A 23423-nucleotide genomic window follows, 5' to 3' on the forward strand; every position below is an offset into this window, starting at 1 on the left:
AAGGAGATCAAGGGGATTCGTATTGGAAAGGAAGAAGTTAAGCTTTCGTTATTTGCAGATAATATGATAGTGTACATAAGCGACCCCAAAAATTCTACCAAAGAACTCCTACAGCTGATAAACACCTTTAGTAACGTGGCAGGATACAAGATCAACTCCAAAAAATCAGTTGCCTTCCTATACCCCAAGGATAAGGAAGCAGAGAGGGAAATCAGAGAAGCATCACCTTTCACGATAGCCACAAATAGCATAAAATACCTTGGGGTAACCCTGACCAAGGAAGTGAAAGATCTACTTGACAAGAACTATAAGTCTTTGAAGAAAGAAATTGAAGAAGACACCAGAAAATGGAAAGACCTCCCTTGCTCTTGGATTGGGAGGACCAACATAGTAAAAATGGCAATTCTACCAAAAGCAATCTATAGATTCAATGCAATCCCCATCAAAATCCCATCAAAATTCTTCACAGATCTGGAGAAGACAATAATCAACTTTATATGGAAAAACAAAAAACCCAGGATAGCCAAAACAATCTTATACAATAAAGGATTGTCTGGAGGCATTACCATCCCTGACTTCAAACTCTATTACAGAGCTACAGTATTGAAAACAGCTTGGTATTGGCATAAAAACAGAGAAGTCGACCAATGGAATCGAATAGAAGACCCTGACATTAACCCACAAACCTATGAACACCTGATCTTCGATAAAGGAGCTAAAAGTATACAATGGAAAAAAGAGAGCATCTTCAACAAATGGTGCTGGCAAAACTGGATGTCAATCTGTAGAAGAATGAAAATAGATCCATATCTATCACCATGCACAAAACTCAAATCCAAATGGATTAAAGACCTCAATATCAGTCCGAACACACTGAACCTGATAGAAGAGAAAGTGGGAAGTACTCTACAGCACATGGGCACAGGAGACCACTTCCTATGCATAACCCCCGCAGCACAGACACTAAGGGCATCATTGAATAAATGGGACTTCCTGAGGCTGAGAAGCTTCTGTAAAGCAAAGGACACTGTCACTAAGACAAAAAGACAACCCACTGACTGGGAGAAGATCTTCACCAACCCTGCAACTGACAAAGGTTTGATCTCCAAAATATATAAAGAACTCAAGAAACTAGACCGTAAAAGGCTAATCAACCCAATTATAAAATGGAGCACTGATCTGAACAGAGAATTCTCAACAGAAGAACTTCAAATGGCCAAAAGACACTTAAGGTCATGCTCAACTTCCTTAGCGATCAGGGAAATGCAAATCAAGACAACTTTAAGATACCACCTTACACCTGTCAGAATGGCTAAAATAAAAAACACCAATGATAGCCTTTGCTGGAGAGGTTGTGGAGAAAGGGGTACACTCACCCATTGCTGGTGGGAATGCAAACTGGTGCAACCACTCTGGAAAGCAGTGTTTCGGTTTCTCAGGAAATTCGGGATCAACCTACCCCTGGATCCAGCAATACCACTCTTGGGAATATACCCAAGAGAGGCCCTATCATACAACAAAAGTATATGCTCAACTATGTTCCTGGCAGCATTGTTTGTAATAGCCAGAACCTGGAAACAACCTAGATGCCCTTCAACGGAAGAATGGATGAAGAAAGTATGGAATATATACATATTAAAGTATTACTCAGCAGTAAAAAACAAGGACTTCTTGAATTTTGCATACAAATGGATGGAAATAGAAAACACTATCCTGAGTGAGGTAAGCCAGACCCAAAAAGAGGAACATGGGATGTACTCACTCATATTTGTTTTCTAGCCATAAATAAAGGACATTGAGCCTATAATTCATGTTCCTAGAGAAGCTAAATAAGGTGAATCCAAAGACAAACACATAGGCATCCTCAGGAATATTAACCTTCATCAGGCGATGAAAGGAGACAGAGACAGAGACCCACACGGGAGCACCGGACAGAAATCTCAAGGTCCAAATCAGGAGCAGAAGGAGACGGAGCACGAGCAAGGAACTCAGGACCACGAGGGGTGCACCCACACACTAAGACAATGGGGATGTTCTATTGGGATCTCACCAAGGCCAGCTGGCCTAGGTCTGAAAAAGCATGGGATAAATCCGGACTAGCTGAACATAGCAGACAATGAGGAATACTGAGAATTCAAGAACAATTGCAGTGGGTTTTTGATCCTACTGCACGTACTGGCTTTGTGGGAGCCTAGGCAGTTTGAATGCTCACCTTACGAGACCTGGATAGAGGTGGGCAGTCCTTGGGCTTCCCACAGGTCAGGGAACCCTGATTGCTCTTCGAGCAGATGAGGGGGGGGGGGACTTGATCGGGGGAGGGGGAGGGAAATGGGAAGCGGTTGTGGGGACGAGGCAGAAATCCTTAATAAATAAATTTAAAAAAAAACACAGGCAATAGATAACCTAATACCAGCAAACCTCAAATAAGGAAAACACACACACACACACACACACACACACACACACACACACACTACCATCTAAAAATAACAGGAATTAGCAATCACTGGTCATTAATATCTCTTAATATCAATGGACTCAATTCACCTATAAAAAGACACAGGCTAAGAGAATGGATACAAAAACAGGACCCACCCATTCTGCTGCATACGAGAAACACACCTCAACCTCAAAAACAGACATTACCTCAGAGTTAAGGGTTTGGAAAATATTTTCCAATCAAATGAACCTAAGAAAAAAGTGGATGGGTGCAGTTATCCTAATATCTAACAAAATAGACTTCAAACTAAAATCAATCAAAAGAGGTGGCGAAGGACACTTCATACTCAGCACAGAAAAATCCATTAAGATGAAGTCCCAATTTTGAACATCTATGCCTCAAATACAAGAGCACCCATATATGTAAAAGAGACATTACTAAAGCTTAAATCGTACATTAAAGCCCACACACTAATAGTAGGAGACTTCAGCACCCCACTCTCACCAATGGACAGGTCAGACAGAAACTTAATAGAGAAATAAGAGAGCTAACAGATGTCATGACTTAAATGGGCATAACAGATATCTACAGAGCATTTCACCCAAACACAAAAGAATATAGCTTCTTCTCAGCACCTCATGGAACTTTCTCTAAAATTGACCACATACTCGTAACAAAGCAAACATCAAAAAAAAAAATGGAATAAGCCCCTGCATCTTATTGAATCATCATGGTTTAAAGTTAGAATTCAACAACAACACTAATTGCAGATAGTCTACAAACTCATGGAAATTGAACAATGCTCAAGTGAATCACCCCTGGATCAAGGAAGAAATAAAGAAAGAAATTAAAGTCTTCCTAGAAACCAATGAAAATGAATGCACAACATACCAAATCTATGGGATACTATGAAAGCAGTGCTAAGAGGAAAGTTCATAGAACTAAGTGCCTACATAAAGAAAATGGAGAAATCACACACAAGAGACTTAACCGCACATCTGAATGCTCTAGAACAAAAAGAAGTTCACTCATTCAGGAGAGTTAGACAACAGGAAATAATCAAATTGAGGACTGAAATTAATACAATAGAAACAAAGAAAACAATACAAAGAACCAATGAAACAAAGAGTTGGTTCTTCGAGAATATCAACAAGATAGACAAATCCTTATCCAAATTAACCAGAAGGCAGGTAGAGAATATCCAAATTAACAAAATCAGAAATGAAAAGGCAGACATAATAACAGACACTGAGGAAATACAAAGAATCATTAGGTCAAACTTCAAAAACTGGTACTCTACAAAACTGGAAAAAGTAAAAGAAATGGACAATTTTCTGGATAGATATTACATACCAAAAGCTAAATCAAGACTAGAAAAACTATTTAAATAGACCTATAGCCCTAAGGAAATAAAAACAGTCATCAAAAGCAGTCAACCAAAAGCAGCCCAGGACCACATGGTTTCAGTACAGAATTCTACCAGAATTTCAAAGAAGAGCTAATACCTATACTTCTCAAATTATCCCACACAACAGAAACATAAGGGACACTGCTAAACTCCTTTTATGAGGCTACAGTTACCCTGATACCCAAGCCACACAAAGACTCTACCAAGAAAGAGAATTACAGACCAATCTCTCTCATGAATATTGATGCAAAAATACTCAAAATACTGGCAAACCAAATCCAAGAACACATCAAAAAAATCATCCACCATGATCAAGTAGGCTTCATCTCAGTGATTCAGGGCTGGTTCAACATACAAAAACCAGTCAATGTAATCCACAATGTAAATAAACTGAGAGAAAAAAACCATATGATTATCTTATTAGATGCTGAAAAAGCATTTGACAAAATACAACCTCCCTTCATGATAAAGGTCTTGGAGAGTGCAGGGATATAAGGAATGTGCCTAAACATTATAAAAGCAAAATACAGCAAGCTGGCAGCCAACATCAAATTAAAATAGAGAGAAACTCAAAGCTATTCCACTAAGATCAAGAACAAGGCAAGTCTGTCCACTCTCTCCATATCTATTCAATATAGTATTCAAAGTCCCAGCTAGAACAATAAGACAACAAGAGGAGATCAAGAGAATACAAATAAAAAAGAAAGAAGTCAAACTTTCATTATTTGCAGATGATATATGATAGTATATATAAGCGACCCCAAAAATTCTACCAGGGAATTCCTTTAGTAATGTGACAGGATATAAGATCAACTCAAAAAAAAAATTAAGTAGCAAAAAGAAAAAAAAATCAGTAGCCCTCCTATATACAAATGATAAAAGAGCCAAGAGAGAAGTCAGAGAACCATCACCCTTTACGGGCCAGTCAGTGGTGGTGCATGTCTTTAATCCCAGCACGTGGGAGGCAGAGGCAGATGGATCTCTGTGAGTTAGAGGCCAGCCTAGTCTACAGAAAGAGTTCCAGGAGAGCCAAAGCTACACTGAGAAATCCTGTCTCAAAAAACCAAAACCAAAACTAAAACAAAACAAACAAACAAACAAAACCAATAGCCACAAGTAATATAAAATATCTTGCTGTAATGCTAACCAAAGCAGCGAAAGACTTGTATGAAAAGAACTTTAAGTCTTTGAAGAAAGAAATTGAAAAGCTATCAGAAAATGGAAAGATTTCCCATGCTATTAAATAGGTAGGATAAATATAATAAAAATGGCAGTCCTATTAAAAAGCAATCTATAGATTCCAATGAAATCTCCAAAAAAAATCCCAACACAATTCTTCACAGACCTTGAAAGAACAATAATCAACTTCATATGGAAAAACAAAAAACCCAGGATAGCCAAAACAATCCTGTACAATAAAGGGACCTTCAGAGGCATCACCATCCCTTACATCAAGCTCTACTATAGAGCTATAATGATGAAAACAGCTTGATATTGGCATAATAACAGACAGGTGAACCAATGGAATCGAATTGAAGAGCCTGATATTAATCCACACACCTATGAACACATGATTTTGATAAAGAAGCTAAAATTATACAATGGAAAAAAGCATCTTCAACAAATGATGCTGGCATAAGTGGATGTTGACATGTAGAACGCAAATAGATCCATATCTACGCCCTCCACAAAAGTCAAGTCCAAATGGATCAAAGACCTCAACATAAATCTAGCCACACTGAACCTCACTGAAGAGAAAGTGGGAAGTAGTCTTGAACACATGGGCACAGGAGACCACTTCCTAAATATAACACCAGTAGCACAAATACTGAGAGCAATAATTAATAAATGGGACCTCCTGAAACTTAGAAGCTTCTGTAAGGCAAAGGACGCAATCAATAAGACAAAACAGCATCCTACAGAATGGGAAAAGATCTTCACTAACCCCACATCTGACTGAGGACTAATCTCCAAAATATATAAAGAACTCAAGAAACTAGATATTGAAATACCAAATAATCTAATCAAAAAATGGGGTACAGAACTAAAAAGAGAATTCTCAACAGAAGAATTGCAAATGGCCAAAAGACACTTAAGGAATTGCTCAACATCCTTAGTCATCAAGAACATGCAAAGCAAACCGAATCTGAGATACCATCCTACACCTATCAGAATGGCTAAGATCAAAAACACCAATGATAGCTTATGCTGGAGAGGATGCAGAGTAAGGAGAACACTCCTCCATTACTGGTGGGAGTGCAAACTTGTACAGCTACTTTGGAAATCCGTATGGCAGTTGTTCAGAAAATTGGGAATCAATCTACCTCAAGACCCAACAATACCACTCTTGGACATATACTGAAAGGATGCTCACTCATAGTACAAGGACATTACCTCAACTGCATTCATAACAGCATTATTTGTAATAGTCAGAACCTGGAAACAACCTAGATGTCCCTCATCTGAAGAATGGATAAAGAAAATGTGTTACATTTACAAAAAGGAGTACTACTCATCAGTAAAAAACAATGACATCTTGATACTGGCATGCAAATGAATGGAACTAGAAAAAAACATCCTGAATGAGGTAACTAAGACCCAGAAAGACAAACATGTTACATACTCATGCATAAGTGGATATTAGACGTAAAGCAAAGGATAACCAGCCTATAGTCCACAGTCCCAGAGAAGCTAGGTAACAAGGAGAACCCTAAGAGAGACATACATGAATCCCCCTGGGAAGGGAAAATAGACAAGATCTCCTGAGAAAAATGGGAGTGGGGGGAGAAGAGAGGGTGGAAAGCAGGGAGGGAGAAGGAGAACATGATGGAATGGGATGGTTGAGATAGGAGAACAGAGAGGGAGAACAAGGAAAGAGATATCTTGATTGAGGGAGCTATTATGGGGTTAGCAAGAAACCTGACACTAGGGAAATTCTTAGGAATCCATGAGAATGACCCCAACTAAGACCCTCAGCAATAGTGGAGAGGGTGCCTGAGCTGGTCTCCCCCTGTAATCAGATTGATGACTACCTTAATTGTCATCATAGAACCTTCACCCAGCAACTAATGGAAGCAGATGCAGAGATCCACAGCTAAATGCTAGACTGATCTTCTGGAGACCAGCCCAAGAGAGAGAAAAGTGATAAAATGAGTCATGACCATAATGGGGATACCCACAGAAACAGCTGACCTGTGCTAATGAGAGTTCACTGACTCTGAACTGATAGTGGTGGAACCTGCATAGGACCAAACTAGGCCCTCTGAATGTGGGTGACAGTTGTGTGGCTTGGGCAGTCTGTGGGGCCATTGGCAGTGGGACTAGGATTTATCCCTAGTGCTTGAACTTTTGCATTTTAGAACCCATTCTTTTTGGAGGGATACCTTGCTCAGCCTAGATGTAGGGGTAGGGCCTTGGTCCTGCCTCAAAGTGATGTGTCAGAGTTTGTTGACTCCACTTGGGAAGTCTTACCCTCTCTGAGGAGTGGATGGAGGGCTGGGGTGGAGGAAGTGTCAGGGGAGAGGAAGGAGGGAAAGGAGTGGGAACTGGGATAGGTATGTAAAATGAGAAAAGATTGTTTTTAAAAAAATAAATTTAATTATAAAAAAGAAACTGGACTTTTTCTTTGAATCATGTATAAAGAACCCCAAATGGATCCAAGACATAAGTATTACAGCTAAAATTTCAATGGTTGCACAAGCAACCATTACAAGAAGCCACTAGAATAAATAAATTCTGTAAAATTTTGAGATACAAAACTCTATATCATTTATTTATATCTCAATGAAATATCCTGCAAGTAAAAAAAAGTATTTTCCATTTACTATAACATGAAAAGATAAATATTTAAGAATAAACTTAACTAAGGTGAAATATTAAAATAAATGAAAAACTAACATTCTCATGAACTAAAAGAATTAATGGTGCTAACATATTTATGCTTATCCCCCTATAAACTACAGATTAAGGGTAATCTCTATCAAAATTCTAGTATCTTTTTATAGAAATAGAATAATACTAAAATCTTATAAACTACAAAAGAACCTAAATGACCAATAAAATTGTAAAAATAAAAAGCCAGGGCTAAAATATGAATCAGAAGTTAAGAGACATCCCTACTCTTCAAGAGGATTGTTTGGTTCTCAGCACCCAAGTCAGGGGGCTCCCAACTGCCCGTACGTCCAGACCCAGGGAACAGGATGCCTTCTTCTGGCTTTTTCAAGCATTCGTACACATCCACAGAGACACATACACACAAACAGAATGAAAATAAATCTTAAGAAAAAAACAAAGTTAGAGGTATCATACTTCCTGGTTTCAAATTATACTACAAAGCTACAGTATGATACTGCCATCAAAACAGAAACACAGAACAATGCACAATATTGAAAACCAAGAAAAAACTTATTTTTTTCAGTAAGAGTACCTATAAAATAGCAGAAAAAAAAATGTCTCTTCAATAAATAATGTTGGGAAATAGATATTCACATTCAAGATCATGAAACTTCACCTTTATTTTACACTATTCACAAAATTAATTCTATAAAGCTGGGCAGTGGTAGCGCACACCTTTAATCCCAGGACTCAGGGGGCAGAGGCAGGCGGAGCTCTGTGAGTTTGAGACCAGCCTGGTCTACAAGAGCTAGTTCCAGGACAGGCACCAAAGCTACAGAGAAACCTTGTCTCACAAAAACAAAACAAAACAAAAAAAATAATCCTACATGTATTAAAGACTTAAGTATAATACCTAAAGCCATAAAACATCTAAAAGAAAAAAATAGGGAACAAGCTTTTTGACATTAATCTTGTCAACGATTTAAAATATAAAAGACAAAAGCAAAACTAAAAATAAACAATTAGGATTATGTAAATCTAAAGTGTTTCTATACAACAATGGAAACATTTAACAAAATGAAAAGATAATCCGTAAAGTTAGAGGAAATATTTCATACCACATATTCAATATGAAGTTAGCACCTAAAATGTATACAACTCTACAACCCCCCTCAACCAACATGAGGGGTTGGCAGAGACAAGAGGATCTCAGAGGTTCTACTGAGCTCTGAAACAGCCAGCTCCAGATTCAGTGAGTGACCATGTCCTAAAACAAAACAGTGGACAGCGATAAAAGAAGACATGCTCCATCTAAGCTAGCTAGCCATGTGGGAAGGGGGGAAAGAATGGGGTAGGCCTGAGTAATCTTCTGCTGTTCCAGATAGTTTGGCTTCAGATAAGGACAGAATCTCCAACAATTTCTGAAATGGACCTAAACAGATTGCTGATGTTTTTAATACTGACTCTGTTTTGAGAATTGTAAAATGAAAATATGGGTCAATACTGAAAAATATACCATGCCTTATCAAGTGTTCAGCCAAGAATTACATAAAAATAAACAATCACATCCATCTCATTATTATTTATCTCAAGAAAAATAACAGAATAAATATGAGAATAAATCCAGCACAGAGCCAGAGAATAGGAAAATATGGTTGGTGCTTAGAAACTTTGAAAAATTTCTGTAATTAAAAGCAAATGCAATTAGAAAAATAAAAATTAGGGATGAGAATATTGAAACCAAAAAGAAACAAAAGACAATAGTTGAATAGTGAGCTCACTCAACTAAAAATAAACAGCCTAGGAAAGTCTATTAAGTCAGAAATTAATGGAACCTAGGAACAACAGAAGAACTGCAAACATTCATCCGATTCTCCACTGTGTAACAAGCAATACGGACCACTTATATTTTGAAGCCGGGCTTTTCTGTCCAACAGTTTTGTAAGCAATATAAGAAGGAATCAGCTTCAGCTTACATAACAAGCAGAGGATGCAGACTTGGGGGAAAGGATAAGGAAGAAGGAAATCAACTCGAATAGTAGCGAAAATCCCTCTAATTCCCACATCAAAGTGGGGGTGGGACTAGTGTGTCTAGCACACTGTAATAGCTAGTTTCTAAACATATCCTCCCAATGAATTATGCTTCTTGGTATTCACAGCCTGCTAAGATCTTTTCTCCTGGAATCTGGACTGGCTTTGTGGCTTGTTTTTATTACAAGCATATTTTAATTACCCAAAGTAATTGATTTCATTATGACATTTTCAGATATACACATAACATACTATGATCATATTAATAACATCATTAAACCTTACTTAGGCCCTTCCCCCACCCATATGGCTAATAATCTTCTACTTTCCTCTCTTTTCTTATTTTAATTGATGCACATAAGAGAAACATATATTGACTTTGATTCTGGGTTCTTTTGCTTAAGAAGATATTCATTGGCTGCAAATATTTTCTTTAGAATGTCATAATTTTGTTTTTTATATCCAAGTAAGACTCATTCTGTATATTTAACATCATCATCATCATTTATGCCCCAGCAATGCTTAAGCATGCATGGGCAGCCCATTATGGCGGTTCTCAAGTTGTTCCTATCCTGGGTAGTCCTAGATGCTTATGTTATTGTCATCCTAAGGTTCCACAGTCTTCCTTTATGCTGTCTATTCAGCGTTTTTTTTTTTGGGGGGGGGGGGTCTTCCTCTTGGCCTTATCCCGTGCATGTCTCCCAGCAGTACTATCTTCGGGCATCTGCCGTCATTCATTCTCATAACATGGCCAAAGTATCTCAAGCGCCATTGCCATATCCTGTAGTTTACTTCCTTCTGTAGATGGAGATGTTTCTTAATGTCACTGTTGTGCAGGCTATCTCTTCTTGTGATGCCTAGAATCCTCCTGAGACCTGCCATCTCAAACACATTCAGCTGCTGTTCTGAGGAGCCTTTCACTGTTCATGGCCTTAGTAGGGATAAAAAAAGGACACCAAGTTGGGTCGGAAAGGAAAGAGGTGGATATGGGAAGAGTAGGGTGAGGGAGGGTGAATATGATCAAGAAATTATCAAAGAACTAATGAAAAAAATTTTCTTTCCCTGCTACTATTCCACAAGTGTTTGCTGGTTTGTAGGTACTTAATTACAGCCATTCTGACCAGGGTGAGAAATTTAAACCAGTAGTTTAATTTTACACTTCCCTGGTGGCTAACTATGTTGAACACTTTTAATTTATTTTATTTAATAGTCATACTAGCATATAATGTTTTGATCAAATACACCCCCATTTCCTTTTCTCCAATTCCTCCCCTATCACCTCATCACTTTCCCCTTCCAAGTTACAAGGTTCCTTTTTAAACACTACCTACTGAGTCCATTTAAGCATGTTCTTTTTATGTATGTGCACAGGTGTGGAACCATCTACTGAAGCATGGGTAGCCTCTCACGATCTGTATCTCTGAAGGAAACTGACTCTCCCTTCCTTAGCAGTCATCAATTGTCAATAGTTCCTCAGATAGGGACAGCAATTAAGAACCCCTTCCCCAACCATCTGGGATTTGGGCTAGTTTGATTTTGTATGTAGTGGTATTTTGTTTGTAATCTAACAAAGAAAGCTTGCCTGAAGATCAGAGTGCAGAGCTAAGCCACTAGTTAGCCATAGAGGCCAAGCAGTGGTGTCACACACCTTTAATCCCAGCACTTGGGACACAGAGGCAGACAGATCTCTGGAATCTGTCTAAAAGAGAAACAAGGCTGGGTAGTGGTGGTGCACACCTTTAATCCCAGCACTAAGGAGGCAGAGACAGGTGGATCAGTGAGTTTGAGGAAGCCTGGTCTACAAGAGCTAGTTCCAGGGCAGGCTCCAAAGCTACAGAAAAAACTTGTCTCAAAAAAAATAAAGAAAGAACAAAAAAAATAATAAAAGAGAAACAGAGTTCAAACAAAGGTGATTCTAGCACTTGGGATCGCATGCCTTTAATCCCAGCACTAGAGAAGAGGAGACAGGAGTGATATGGCTGGGTAGATAGAAGAATATAAGGCAGGTGGAGACAGGAGCTCAGATACAGTTTAAGGATTCAGTCTGAACATGTAGTCTGAGGTTTCACAGAGACAGCAGTCAGTTTGAGCATTCCTAGGGACAGGATCACCCCTTTGGTCTAAGCATTGGTAGAGGTAAGAACTCTCTAGTGGCTTGCCGCTCTGCTTCTCTGATTCTTCAGCTCTCACGCCCAATAGCTGACTCTGAGTTTTTATTATTAAAACTAATTAGAATCCGTGTTACAACTGTGTGGGCAGCTGTCCTGTTGTGTCTGATAAATATCGTTTTGCTGAAGATATATCTACCCTCCCTGGCTCTTAGAATTTTTCCACCCCCTCTTCTGAAATGACTCCTGAGCTTTGGAAAAAGAAGCTGTGATACAGATGTCCTATTTAGCTCTGAACACTACAATGTCTTAGTCTCTGTACACTGACCTCATCATCTGCAAAAAGAAGCTTCTTTCAGGAGGGTTGAAAGATGCATGAATATGGGGTATATGTGGTATATTATTGCCATCCAATTAGTAGAATAATAGGACTAGGTTCTCCCATAGGGGCTATGACTTAATCAGCCATAGGTTTATTGCTCAGCTAAAGATACCAGACATGGGTTCCATCTTACAGATACAACTTTAAATTCAATCAAAAAGTGGTTGGTTACTCTCATAACATTCATTACACTATTTTCCACCAGTGGGCATATCTTGACAGACCAATCATTACTGGAACTCACAGGGCTCACACGCGGGTAAGACTGTTGATGACTTTTCTCCCAAATAGTATACATAGAACCTTCCAGGACTATGAAAGCTAGCCAATAGGGATGAAACTTCTAACTCCTGTGACTCAGGTAAGTAGCAAATCCAGCAAAAAAAGTTCTTACCATCAAGGTCTAGAAAGTAACCAAGATCAATGGTAATAGCCTATAATTTTTTTGGGGGGATGGAAGTTCTATGGGACCCCACTGACAAACAATTTGCAAAGTAGTAACATACCTGTCAATAGAGTTTTTATTTGACAATCTATGGTATCTGGCAGAAGGCACTGACTCCCCATTATAAAGTGACTCCATCTAAACCCCTTTATATACATAGATATTTTAGAAACTTCTATAATAGGTTTCCACACGGCCTTTCCAAAGGTCTTTAGTACTTGTTATCATTCTCAATAATAGTCATTTTCTCTCTCTTTCAAATCCCCAACCCATGTAACTCTACTATTCCCTTTCCCCACTTAAACCACCTGCATTATTCCCACTTTTCTTCATCTCCCTGCCCAATGGTTCCTTACTAGTTTTTTGACTTCTATGGGCATTCCAATTTAAATACTAATATGTAAAGAATCAAAGGTTCTTACATACAGCATTTTCCTTTGAGGGTCTGGATTACCTCAATAAGAATAATTATTTCCAACTTCACCCATTTACCTGAGATTATCACAATTTATTTTTCTGACTGAATAATATTCTACCATGTAGATAGATAGACAGATAGACAGACAGACAGACAGACAGACAGACAGACAGACAGAGGCATTTTTCATTATCCATTCATCCACTGACAGACATCTAGGCTGTTTCAATTCCCTGGCTATTATAAATAGAGCAGCAATGAACACAGATAAGCAAGGATCTCTGTAGTAGGAATTAGAATTTTTCTGAATATGCCCAAGAGTAGAATAGCTGGATCATATAGTTAACCTATATCTAGTTCTTTGAGAAACCTCCACATGGACAGTAGTTGCTCCATTTTGGACTCCAACCAACAATAAATTAGTGTTCTTCATTCCCCACATCTTTGGCAGCATTTGTTGTCATTTGGTTTTGTTGTTGTTTTGTTTGTTTATTCTTTTTTATCTTAGCCATTCTGACTGGGATAATATAAAAATCTCAAGGTACTTTTGATTTGCATTTCCCTGATGACTAAGGATCTTGTACATTTTAAAACAATTTCTCATCCATTTGCATTTCATCTTTGAGTACTCTTAGTTTCTAGCTTCAATTTTTAATTGGGTTGTTTGCTTTCTTGATGTTTAGTTTTGAGGTTGTTTTATGTATGCTAGATATGTCTGATGTATAGCCAGTAGTTTTTTTTTTCCATTCTGTAGGCTGCCTCTTCACTCAAATGATGTTGTGTTCTTTATTGTACAGAGTTTTTTTTTTTTAGTTTTATGGTATCCCATTTGTCAGTGGTTGGTCTTACTGCCTGTACTACTGGGGTCCTATTCAGAAAGTTCTATCCTGTGCCCAAAAATAGAAGCATATTCCCCATTTATCTTCTGTCAGATTCAGAGTATCCAGTCTTATGCTAAGGTTCCTTGATCCATTTGGAGTTGAGTTTTGTTTTGTTTGTTTTTTTTTTAGGTGAGAGATAAGGAATTAGTTTCATTCTTCTACGTGCAGCTATCCTGTTTGACCAGTACCATTTGGTGAGTTTTTTTTGTGTGTTTACTATTGGTACTTTTTAAAAGGTTTATCTTATTATTAGTGTGTGTGCATGTGTTCACAGTGCAAGATGTGTACATGGGCATGTATGTGGAAGTCAAAAGATAATTTTTTGGAGTTCCTTCTTTCCTATCACCTTTAGATGGGCTCTGGAACTCGAATGCAGGTGACCAGGCTCGCATAGCATGTGCCCTTACCCACCAAGCGGTCTCACTAGCTCCATTTGCACTGCTTCATTCAGCTCACTTACCTATTTACTGATTGGATTATTTAGAAACTTAGTGCTTGATATTTATACATTCTAGTTATTAATTCCTGGTCCAATAAATAGCTAGTGAATATTTTATTTCATTCTTTAGACCATTTCTTTGAACCACTGTTTCTTTTACAATGCAGACTGTTTTTTTAAGTTTATTTATAATTGTGTGTATGTGTGTGTGTATGTGTGTGTGTGTGTGTGTGTGTGTGTGTGTGTGTGTGTGTGAGTGTGTGTGTGTGTGTGTGTGTGTGTGTGTGTGTGTGTGTGTGAGAGAGAGAGAGAGAGAGAGAGAGAGAGAGAGAGAGAGAGAGAGAGAGAGTGTGTGTATTTACGGCAGGTGCTCATGGAGGCCAGAGCTGCCTGGTCTGCCTGGAGCTGATGTTAGAAGCTGTTGTAAACTGCCCAGCATCCATGCTAGAAATCCACTTCAGGATCTCTGCAAGAACATTATGCATTCTTAACCACTGAGCAATCTCTCCAGTCCCCAGCATACTGATTTTTTAATGTGATACAATCTAGCTTATCACTCCTTGCTATTATTTCCTGAGTCTTATTGATTTCTGATGATAATATATTCTTGCCTTCTAGTTTCTTATTTCTTGCAACTCTGGATAAACCATATCATGATGTAAGATATCAAACTTCCTCAAATTTTTCATGTTATAAGGAAGTCTAAGCTAAGTAGATAAGAAGAAGATAGCTGATTAACTTCCAGATGTTTCAAACATTTCAGGCAACAGGTATGTAAGTGAAGAAAACATAATGAATATTCGGCCCAGTCATTTTTTTAGAATCTACAAGTTTAAATATTTCTAGCACCAGTTGCTTTCTGATTGCATCCACAAGACCTCCCAAGCAATAGCCACCCAAGGTGAGCTCAATCAAGCCACAGAACTCCAAGAGAGTGATTTAATGAGGCAAATCAGTAAGTTTTAGGGTTGCTTGTTACAAAGCAATAGGTATTATAAAACTCATGCATCCTGAAAGAAATTCTACCAGCAACATGTCCATTTATGATAGAATGTCATCAAAGTCAGCCAACCAGATCACCTGTGAGAGTGAACCCTAACACCCATAATGGCCCCAAGACTGAAAAATTACAGCCATCCCAGTGGCTAGCTTCACATTGTGGTTTTGGTTTGCATTTCCCTAATGGCAAATGATAGTGGTTATTCCATATTGATTTTGATGATGTTAAAGTGTGGAGGCTGAAAAATGCAGGCCCATTTCCACCTTGTCTGACCGTCAAGAGAGTTTGGAGATATGACAAATATAGTTGTGTGTGTCCTAACTCAGGAGGTGATTGCTTGGTTCTTTTGAAATTAGACAGCTCATTCGAGTAAGCCCACACCGTCCTAATAGGGGGTCAGAATATGTAAATGTACTTCCGCTCCTTCTTTAGTAACTATGAGGTCACCTAGGGAAGGGCAGGGTGGTCTTCCCCATTGTGACCTAGAGCACCTTCCGCTACCTAGACAACAGAATGCTAATGATTTGATGTCTCAGAGTGATAAACCATTGACTGTGTGAATTATGCTTCTGTATCATGTTGATAAAAGTCGTTGTTACCTTCTTCCCCCATTTACTTTGAGTATATAAAAGCTGTGGAAAAATAAACTGGGTGGGGAGGGATTTTCAGGATTGCAGTCATTGGAATGCCCTCCCAATTCTCTGTTTTCTGTCCTATTATTTTTATGTGTCTTCATATTCTTTACTTATATTTCTTCAATTCCCATACCCCTACCCTGGTAAAAGTACTTTTATTGAGGCTGGTCCTTGACATTAAAGTTTGACAAACACTAAAATGTCTCTAAAAAATTGTAAAGACTCTTTAGACCTAACTCATGATCCCATGAAAATAAACCCAAAGAACATAAAAACTGTAAAATAACACATACTCATTCCTTCCTGTTTCACCTACTCTGGCACGCAAGCTAATGTAGCCTAACTCTATGGGATCTTGGGTTTTTTAAGATTAATTTTGATTTTATTACTCTCTCTCCCTTCCTCCCTTCTCCCCCCCCCCCCCACCTCTGTTTGTTTTTCCAAGACAGGGTTTCTTCCTGTAGTCCTGGCTGTCCTGGAACTCCCTCTGTAGGCAGGCTGGCCTGGAACTCGAGATCTGTCTGCCTCTGCCTCCCAAGTGCTAGAATTAAATATGTGTGCCACCACTGCTCAGCATTATTAATTTCCATAATTATTTTAGAGAACTGACATTTAAAGATCAGTGCAACTAAATAAAGTTTATTAGAATTTAGCTACTCAAAATCCCTTAAATACAGAAAGTGCATAATAGATATTAGTGGTGCTCCCCCGTTAAAATAATTACAAGTTATCCCAAACTCTACAATCATGGTTCACATGAGTTCTTTAAAAGAAAAGATCAAGCTGAGATCTGAACATATTGGCTCCTGGGGACAGATAGTCTAATGAGTGCTTCTTCAAGGGTCGTCTGAGACCTGGCCGTCCATGTTGTGGCCTGTTATTTGTACTTTGAAGAAAGCTGAAGGCACGCATGCAGAGCTTGTAGTGCACCCAATCACCACCCCCTGACTGGTCACTGCTGGAGGAACTGAGCAGACAAGGTGGGTTAACCATCACAGTTCCATTGAGGATGATGCTGTTGTCAACTCTGATATAGAAATCACTGGTAGCACTGCTGCTCATCCTTTCGGTTGATGCTTTCTCAACATTCAAACTTTTCACTCCATTTGGCAGATGAAATTCCCAGAGCCCTGCAGAATAAAACCTTTTGTGTCCTTAGGTGGAAAAATTTTGTGATTGAGGTTTTGTTTTTTTCTATACTCAGCTTGGTTGTCCTTTGCTGAAAAACAAACAGGCTGATTTTTGCCTAATGACCAGGTTTTCATTCCCTCTTCCTCCTACTGTGCGCTTATAAGAAGAATGGATGGCTCCCGAATCAAATACTTGCTTGAATAGCAGCAGATCGCTTTCATGAAACTCCATGCTGTTACAGCCATTTGGACCAATGCCAATCACAGCTCAGATGACAAGCAGCATGAATAGATTGATGACACCCAAGATAAACAAGAAGATAATTAATCATACAGATGGGCTAAGCTGCCCTTTCTTGCTCTCAAGCCAGTTTTATGGAGACAATATTCATTGACAGGAATATACACAGCTTTAAAGTTACTACTATGTTCGTTGATAACACTCCTTCTCTCCACAGCCTTCTCCCGCATGAATTTCTCCACCAGCACTCAGACTTTGCTGCTCCGTGACAGTGCTGCCTTGCAGTTGCCACTGTGGCCTGCAGCTGCCACCATTTTGGCCTACCGGGCCTTCAACTGTTCGTTTTTACAAAACCAGTGTAGGGTGGGTTTTTTCATTACTTTGAAAAACTTAATACAAACTTTAAAATTAATTTTACTATTGTCTAAGTGACTTAGAAAGCAGTACTCTCATTATTATACTGATAAGTATTATACTGATAAGTATAATAATGTCATACTTTCTAAGAATGAACATGAATATATAAAGATTCAATGTGTTAACAAAAACACAGAAAAAGTTATTCATTATAGAAAGAAAAAAATCGATTTTCCTACCTTTTATTATCAATAAGGAATTGAGTAACACTCAGACAGAACTCCAAGGGCATAGCAAGATGTAGTATTTCCATGACAGCTAACAAAGAAAAATTAATTCATTAATCATACTAAGAAAAAAATGAATGAAAATGAAAAAATCATATCAAATTCATTTATAGGAAGTTGAGCTGCTTTCAATAATTTTTCTGTTCAAAATAGCCATATTAAATATTTGCCATATACCATATTTTACCTAATAATTCACCAAGATCTTTTTAACAGATTAATATCCAATACTAGAAAGAGGGTAGTGACATTGACACCCTAATGTGGACCACAAGGTAACCTACTGCAAACCTTCCAAAATCAACTTTAAGAGCTTGAAATCTGAAGTCGGATGTAAACTTGATACCAGTTACCACCTGTAAAACTATGGGCAAGTTATTTCCTTTTTCTTTACCTTAGTTTTGTCACATGTAAAATGGTGACTATACTACCAATATCTTTTTGTTATCAAGAAGATTCCATGAGATAATATATGGATATTATAAAGCAATGTATCACTTACTAAACATTAAATAAATGACAGCTGCTATTATTGTTACTCCCTTTCTTCAAAAATTATACTTCTGAAAAGTCATCTGAAATATGGAAAAAATTCTGAAAAAAGATATTCAAAAGAGTTTATACTATAAAAAGCAGAAAAAAATATCTTGAAATGTGTAACCATAAATTATCATATAACCATTGCTAACATTAACCATTAAGCAACATGAAAAACTGACTATACACTAACATAAGAATATTTCCAACTACCAGTAAATACAAAATTTAAAAACCAATTTATATGCAATATTAATTCTACAAAAACACAAAGTAGACTAAGAAAATGCTAACAATATCATCAAATTGCTAAAATTTACTATGCTTAGATTTAATGATTAATTCTCCAAATATTTAGTGAATATATTCTCTGAATTTGTCACTATTATCTGTACTAGGAATCTAGCACTAGACAAAATACACAAAAAGCTTTGCTATCAAGATTATATTCTACATCAGTGGTTCTCAAGCTGCCTAATGCTGTGACCCTTTAACACAGTTCCTCATGCTTGGTGACCCCAGCCATAAAATTATTTCTGTTGCTACTTCATAACTGTAACTTTACTACTGTTATGAGTCATAATGTAAATATCTGTGTTTTATGATCATCTTAGGCAACACTTGTGAAGGGTCATGCAACCCCAAAAGGGTTGCAACCCACAGGTTGAGAACCCCTGTTCTAGGGGATAGTGGAAACATAAGTATTTTGAGTATCATCCAAATTTTTCTTTGATGGTTTGTGATATTATTTCACGATAAAGAAAACCTGTCTACTTTAAAATTTTAGTCAGGTATGGTGGCACACGTCTTTAATCCCAGTTCTCGGGAGGCAGAGGCATACACATCTCTCTGAGTTCAAAGCCAACCTGGTCTACACAGCAAATTCCAGGCCAGCTAAGGCTATGAGATTTTGTCTCAAATAAAAGGTGTTTTTCTAAATTTTTCTGTTATAAAAATACCAGAGGAACTCTAATGCCTGCAATTAAGTTAATCACTCTAAAAGGAAAATACTTTTGTAAAGAAATGACCAGACTACAGCTAGGGATGGAGCTGAGTAGTACAGAACTTGCCTAGCATGCACGGTCCCCAGCAGTGTAAAATTGAACAGATTATAAACTTACTTCCTCAAAATAGTAAAGTAAAATATTTATTGCTTTAATAGAAAAACCTTAAATTTATAGAAGTCTCATAATTTATAACAATTTCAGAAAAATTCCTTTAAACTCTGCTTCTGATATTACATTTAGATAAACATTGTAATGATGAATTCTAATTCCAAAACTAACCAATTTCAAACTTGGTAATTTCAATAATATATCTTATTTTCATACATAGGAATAGTTTTAGCAAGTCTATTCCTTAAGGGGGTTAACATCTTTAGCCTCCTAATGCAAGAAAGTGGAGTTGTCACCCTGGTTCTTAGTAGTTTTCAGTCTATGTATGTGGAGGTGATATGGAGTCCTCTTTATATTTGGGCTTCCTTTTTTCTTTCTTTTTTTCTTTCTTCGAAACAGGGTTTCTCTGTATAGCCCTGGCTCTCCTAGAACTTGCTCTGTAGACCAGGCTGGCCTTGAACTTAGAAATCCCCCTGCCTCTGCCTCTAGAGTGCCCCCCCACCACCTGGTCTTCTGAGGTCTTCTGAGTGACTAAACTTCTAGAGCACACAGAAAGATTTGGCAATTATTAGCACAAAACTTAGAGCTACTGCCAAATTTGATTACTGTCCTAATTATTAAACATTTTTTATTGTATGATTAATTATACTAACACATATTTTTATATAGTACAAATAACTCAGTTCTTAAAGATTACTAAAATATCCAGGCATGGTGGATTTACAACCCCAGAATGTGGAAAATGGAAGCAAGAGGATTAAGAGTTTAAGTCCGTCTTCAGCTACTTAGAGAATTCAAGTACAGCCTGAGCTATATAGGATATATGTGATAAATGCTTTACATACATTTTCTTGTAAGATTTGCCAAACAACATAAGATAGATATTATTATTATTATTATTATTATTATTATTGTATCTCTTTTGCAGATAAGCTGAAACACAAAATAGGTACTTGCCAAAGACATACATCTATATATGAGTATATTTGTTTCTATGCATATTCTACACCCTTAAGCATAACTGAAAAACAAACAACAATGTTTATACAAGTAATTATTTAAAAGAACATCATTAGACAGTCTCATTCAATGACTAGTTTTTCTCTTTCAGAAACTGTGGAGGAGGCCAGGAATATCTCAGCCTGAGAACACAGATCTCATTGTTCCCCTTAGTACTTCCTCAATCCCCATGCCCATCTCCAAGTCCCTCAATAAAATGGTCATTCTTTTCGCATGACCCCTCCAAAACAAGAATTCTTTGTTCATGATTGTAGAAATTTTCATAAAGGTCAAGCAGCTGTAATTTTCTGCTAAACTAAAAGGAAACTGATTGCTTTGATTTGGTCCTTTTTAAAAGCACCTTTTAATTTCGCTCCTATTCTTTCTTCTCTCTTTCCTCCTAGTCAATAATTCCTTTTCTATTGATCAGTTTCCATCTCAACCACCTCCAAATTATACCTATTGTTAGTAAATTACAAAATTTCTTTGTGCTGATATTTCAAAATTGTATGTTCTTTACACAGAGAAATGATACCTTCAAGGAGTTCTCCATTACATGTTTTGTTTTTCATGAGGATTCTCATCTTTAAGAAAAGCCCAGCTGGATCTAAGTGTTCCTATTTTAAAGAAAGAAATCACAATGATATTATAACTCTGGAGTGAAAAGACAATTTTCAAGTTAATTGCCTGTTTTGTTCAACCTTTACATGATGACTCAGAATCAAAGGAAATCATATAATAACAACTGTTCTATCTCTAAGTATAGTTTCTAAAACTTTATTCAACCTCAATAACATAATACAAGAAAAAGTATGCAAAACATTTCCATGGTCTGACAAACATTTAATGACAATGTAAATATTCAAATGGCAAATCTCACACCATATTCTAAGGAAAACCTTAAATATCAGTTAGAATTATTTTCCACTTCTAGTTTTCTTATTTTTGAGATTATAATTACAACCTTTCTCTCTTCCCTTTTCTCCCTCAAAACTCTATAATATACACCTCCCTGCTCTCTTCCAAATTCATGGCCTCGTTTTCACTAATTTCATATATATACATGTATCAACTTTATATAATGCTTATATATACATATATATTCCTAAATGTAACCTTCTCAGTCTGTATAATGTCATTTGTATGTATAAGCATCCTTTTTAAAGAATAGCAGAAAATCCATAAAATGTATCATTGTTTCTATAGGACATAGCTATCATGTCCGCCACTAATAATGTTGTCTGAATGATATTTCTAAGTTATTGTTGGCTAGCCCTTAGCCAACTGTGAATTCTTGTCTGTCTCTACTTTTGCCATTGCTACAACTGGCTAAACCTAAAAGAATGTAGAGGGTGAAAGCTCTTTAAAAATGTACTGTTTGGGGCTGGAGAACTGGCTCTGACGTTAAGAGCACTTCCAGAGGTCCTGAGTTCAATTCCCAGCCATCACATGGTAGCTCACAACCTTCTGTAATGGGATCTGGTGCCCTCTTGTGGCATGTAGGTATACATGCCGGCAGAACACTGTATATAATATGAAATAAATCTTTAAAACAATGTACAGACTAGGCACCGAACCATTCCTTCGACAATGACAGTTAGCTTATAAATAAATAATGTACTTACTGGATCCATACTCTGTAAATATTTACTGATATATATGACATAAATACAGAGAATAAATTAGTCAACTTTCATTCTGATTTATTACTGTGATTAGATTTCTCATACTGTATCTTTCCATTCTGCCTTCTTTGAAGCTCACTCTAACCTGAGACTTCATATCATCACATTATCTGATTTCCCACTACTTCAAATGTAATGTGAACATTTTCGAGTGTGACATATATCATGTGTGTGTATATATATATATATACCCACATGTATATATATATATATACACCCACACCCAAGCATATAAACTATGTATATTATAACATTATAATTTGGATCTGAATTGTCAAACAAAAAAACCATGTTATTAGTGTGTTCCCTAGCTTCTAGTGCTATTTGGAAATGATGGGTCTTTAGTAGGTAGAGCTTATTGGAAAAGGGGAGAGCAATCCTACTGAAGGAGATACTGGCACTTTGGTGCTTCTAACATACACTGTCTCTCCTCCCTCTCCTGCTCCTGTGGCCTGCTTCTCAGGTGCTATGAGGTGAATAGGTCTCTTCTATCACATGCTCCCACTATGATGTCCTAGCCTGTCACCTGCCCAAAAGTAACAGGCTGACAGTCCACAAACTGAAACTTCTTCAACTTTAAGACTTACTAAATTTTTCTTAAGTTGATTATCTTAACGCAGGCTTACCCAGCCTACACTCAATGGGGGACAAATAACCCCATCAAACTAGTCTGCAGGCAAGCCTGTAAGGAATTTTCTTGATTGATGACTGATGTGGAAGGGCCCAGCCATCTCAGTGAGGTGCCATCTATGAGTCATGGGGTATATAAGAAAGCAAACTGAGCAAACCAAGAGGAGCAAGCCAGTACACAGCCTTCCTCCATGGCCTCTTCTTTCTCAGTTCCTGCCTCCAGATTCCTGGCCTGCTTGAATTTCTGCCTTGATGATGAACTGAAATCTGTGAACTGAAATGAACTGCTTCCTCCCTAAGTTGCTTTTGGTCATGGTGTTATCATAGTAATACAAACCTAACTAGCACATAGCAGATTCAGCATGTGGTAAAGTCCCCTTTCTGTAGTAACTATCTTCTTGCAACATTTGTCCATACAAGG

General features: G+C 37.5%; 1 protein-coding gene and 1 pseudogene across 1 annotated transcript in view; both read right to left on the reverse strand.

The window, feature by feature from the left end:
* LOC121444962 (testis-expressed protein 11-like) overlaps window positions 1–23423 on the reverse strand; it is a 301690-nt gene that overhangs the window by 175055 nt on the left and 103212 nt on the right. Inside the window, exons 11-12 of the mRNA XM_041646923.1 lie at window positions 21223–21304; window positions 17989–18067 (exon numbers count right to left, since the gene is read on the reverse strand). Coding sequence (XP_041502857.1) covers window positions 17989–18067; window positions 21223–21304 — 161 coding nt within the window. The remainder of the gene's footprint in view (window positions 1–17988; window positions 18068–21222; window positions 21305–23423) is intronic.
* LOC121444945 lies at window positions 16858–17640 on the reverse strand (annotated as a pseudogene).

The sequence above is a fragment of the Microtus oregoni genome, unplaced genomic scaffold, assembly GCF_018167655.1.
Source record: "Microtus oregoni isolate MIOR12 unplaced genomic scaffold, Mior012 000150F_ref0000365, whole genome shotgun sequence".
Classification (NCBI taxonomy): domain Eukaryota; kingdom Metazoa; phylum Chordata; class Mammalia; order Rodentia; family Cricetidae; genus Microtus; species Microtus oregoni.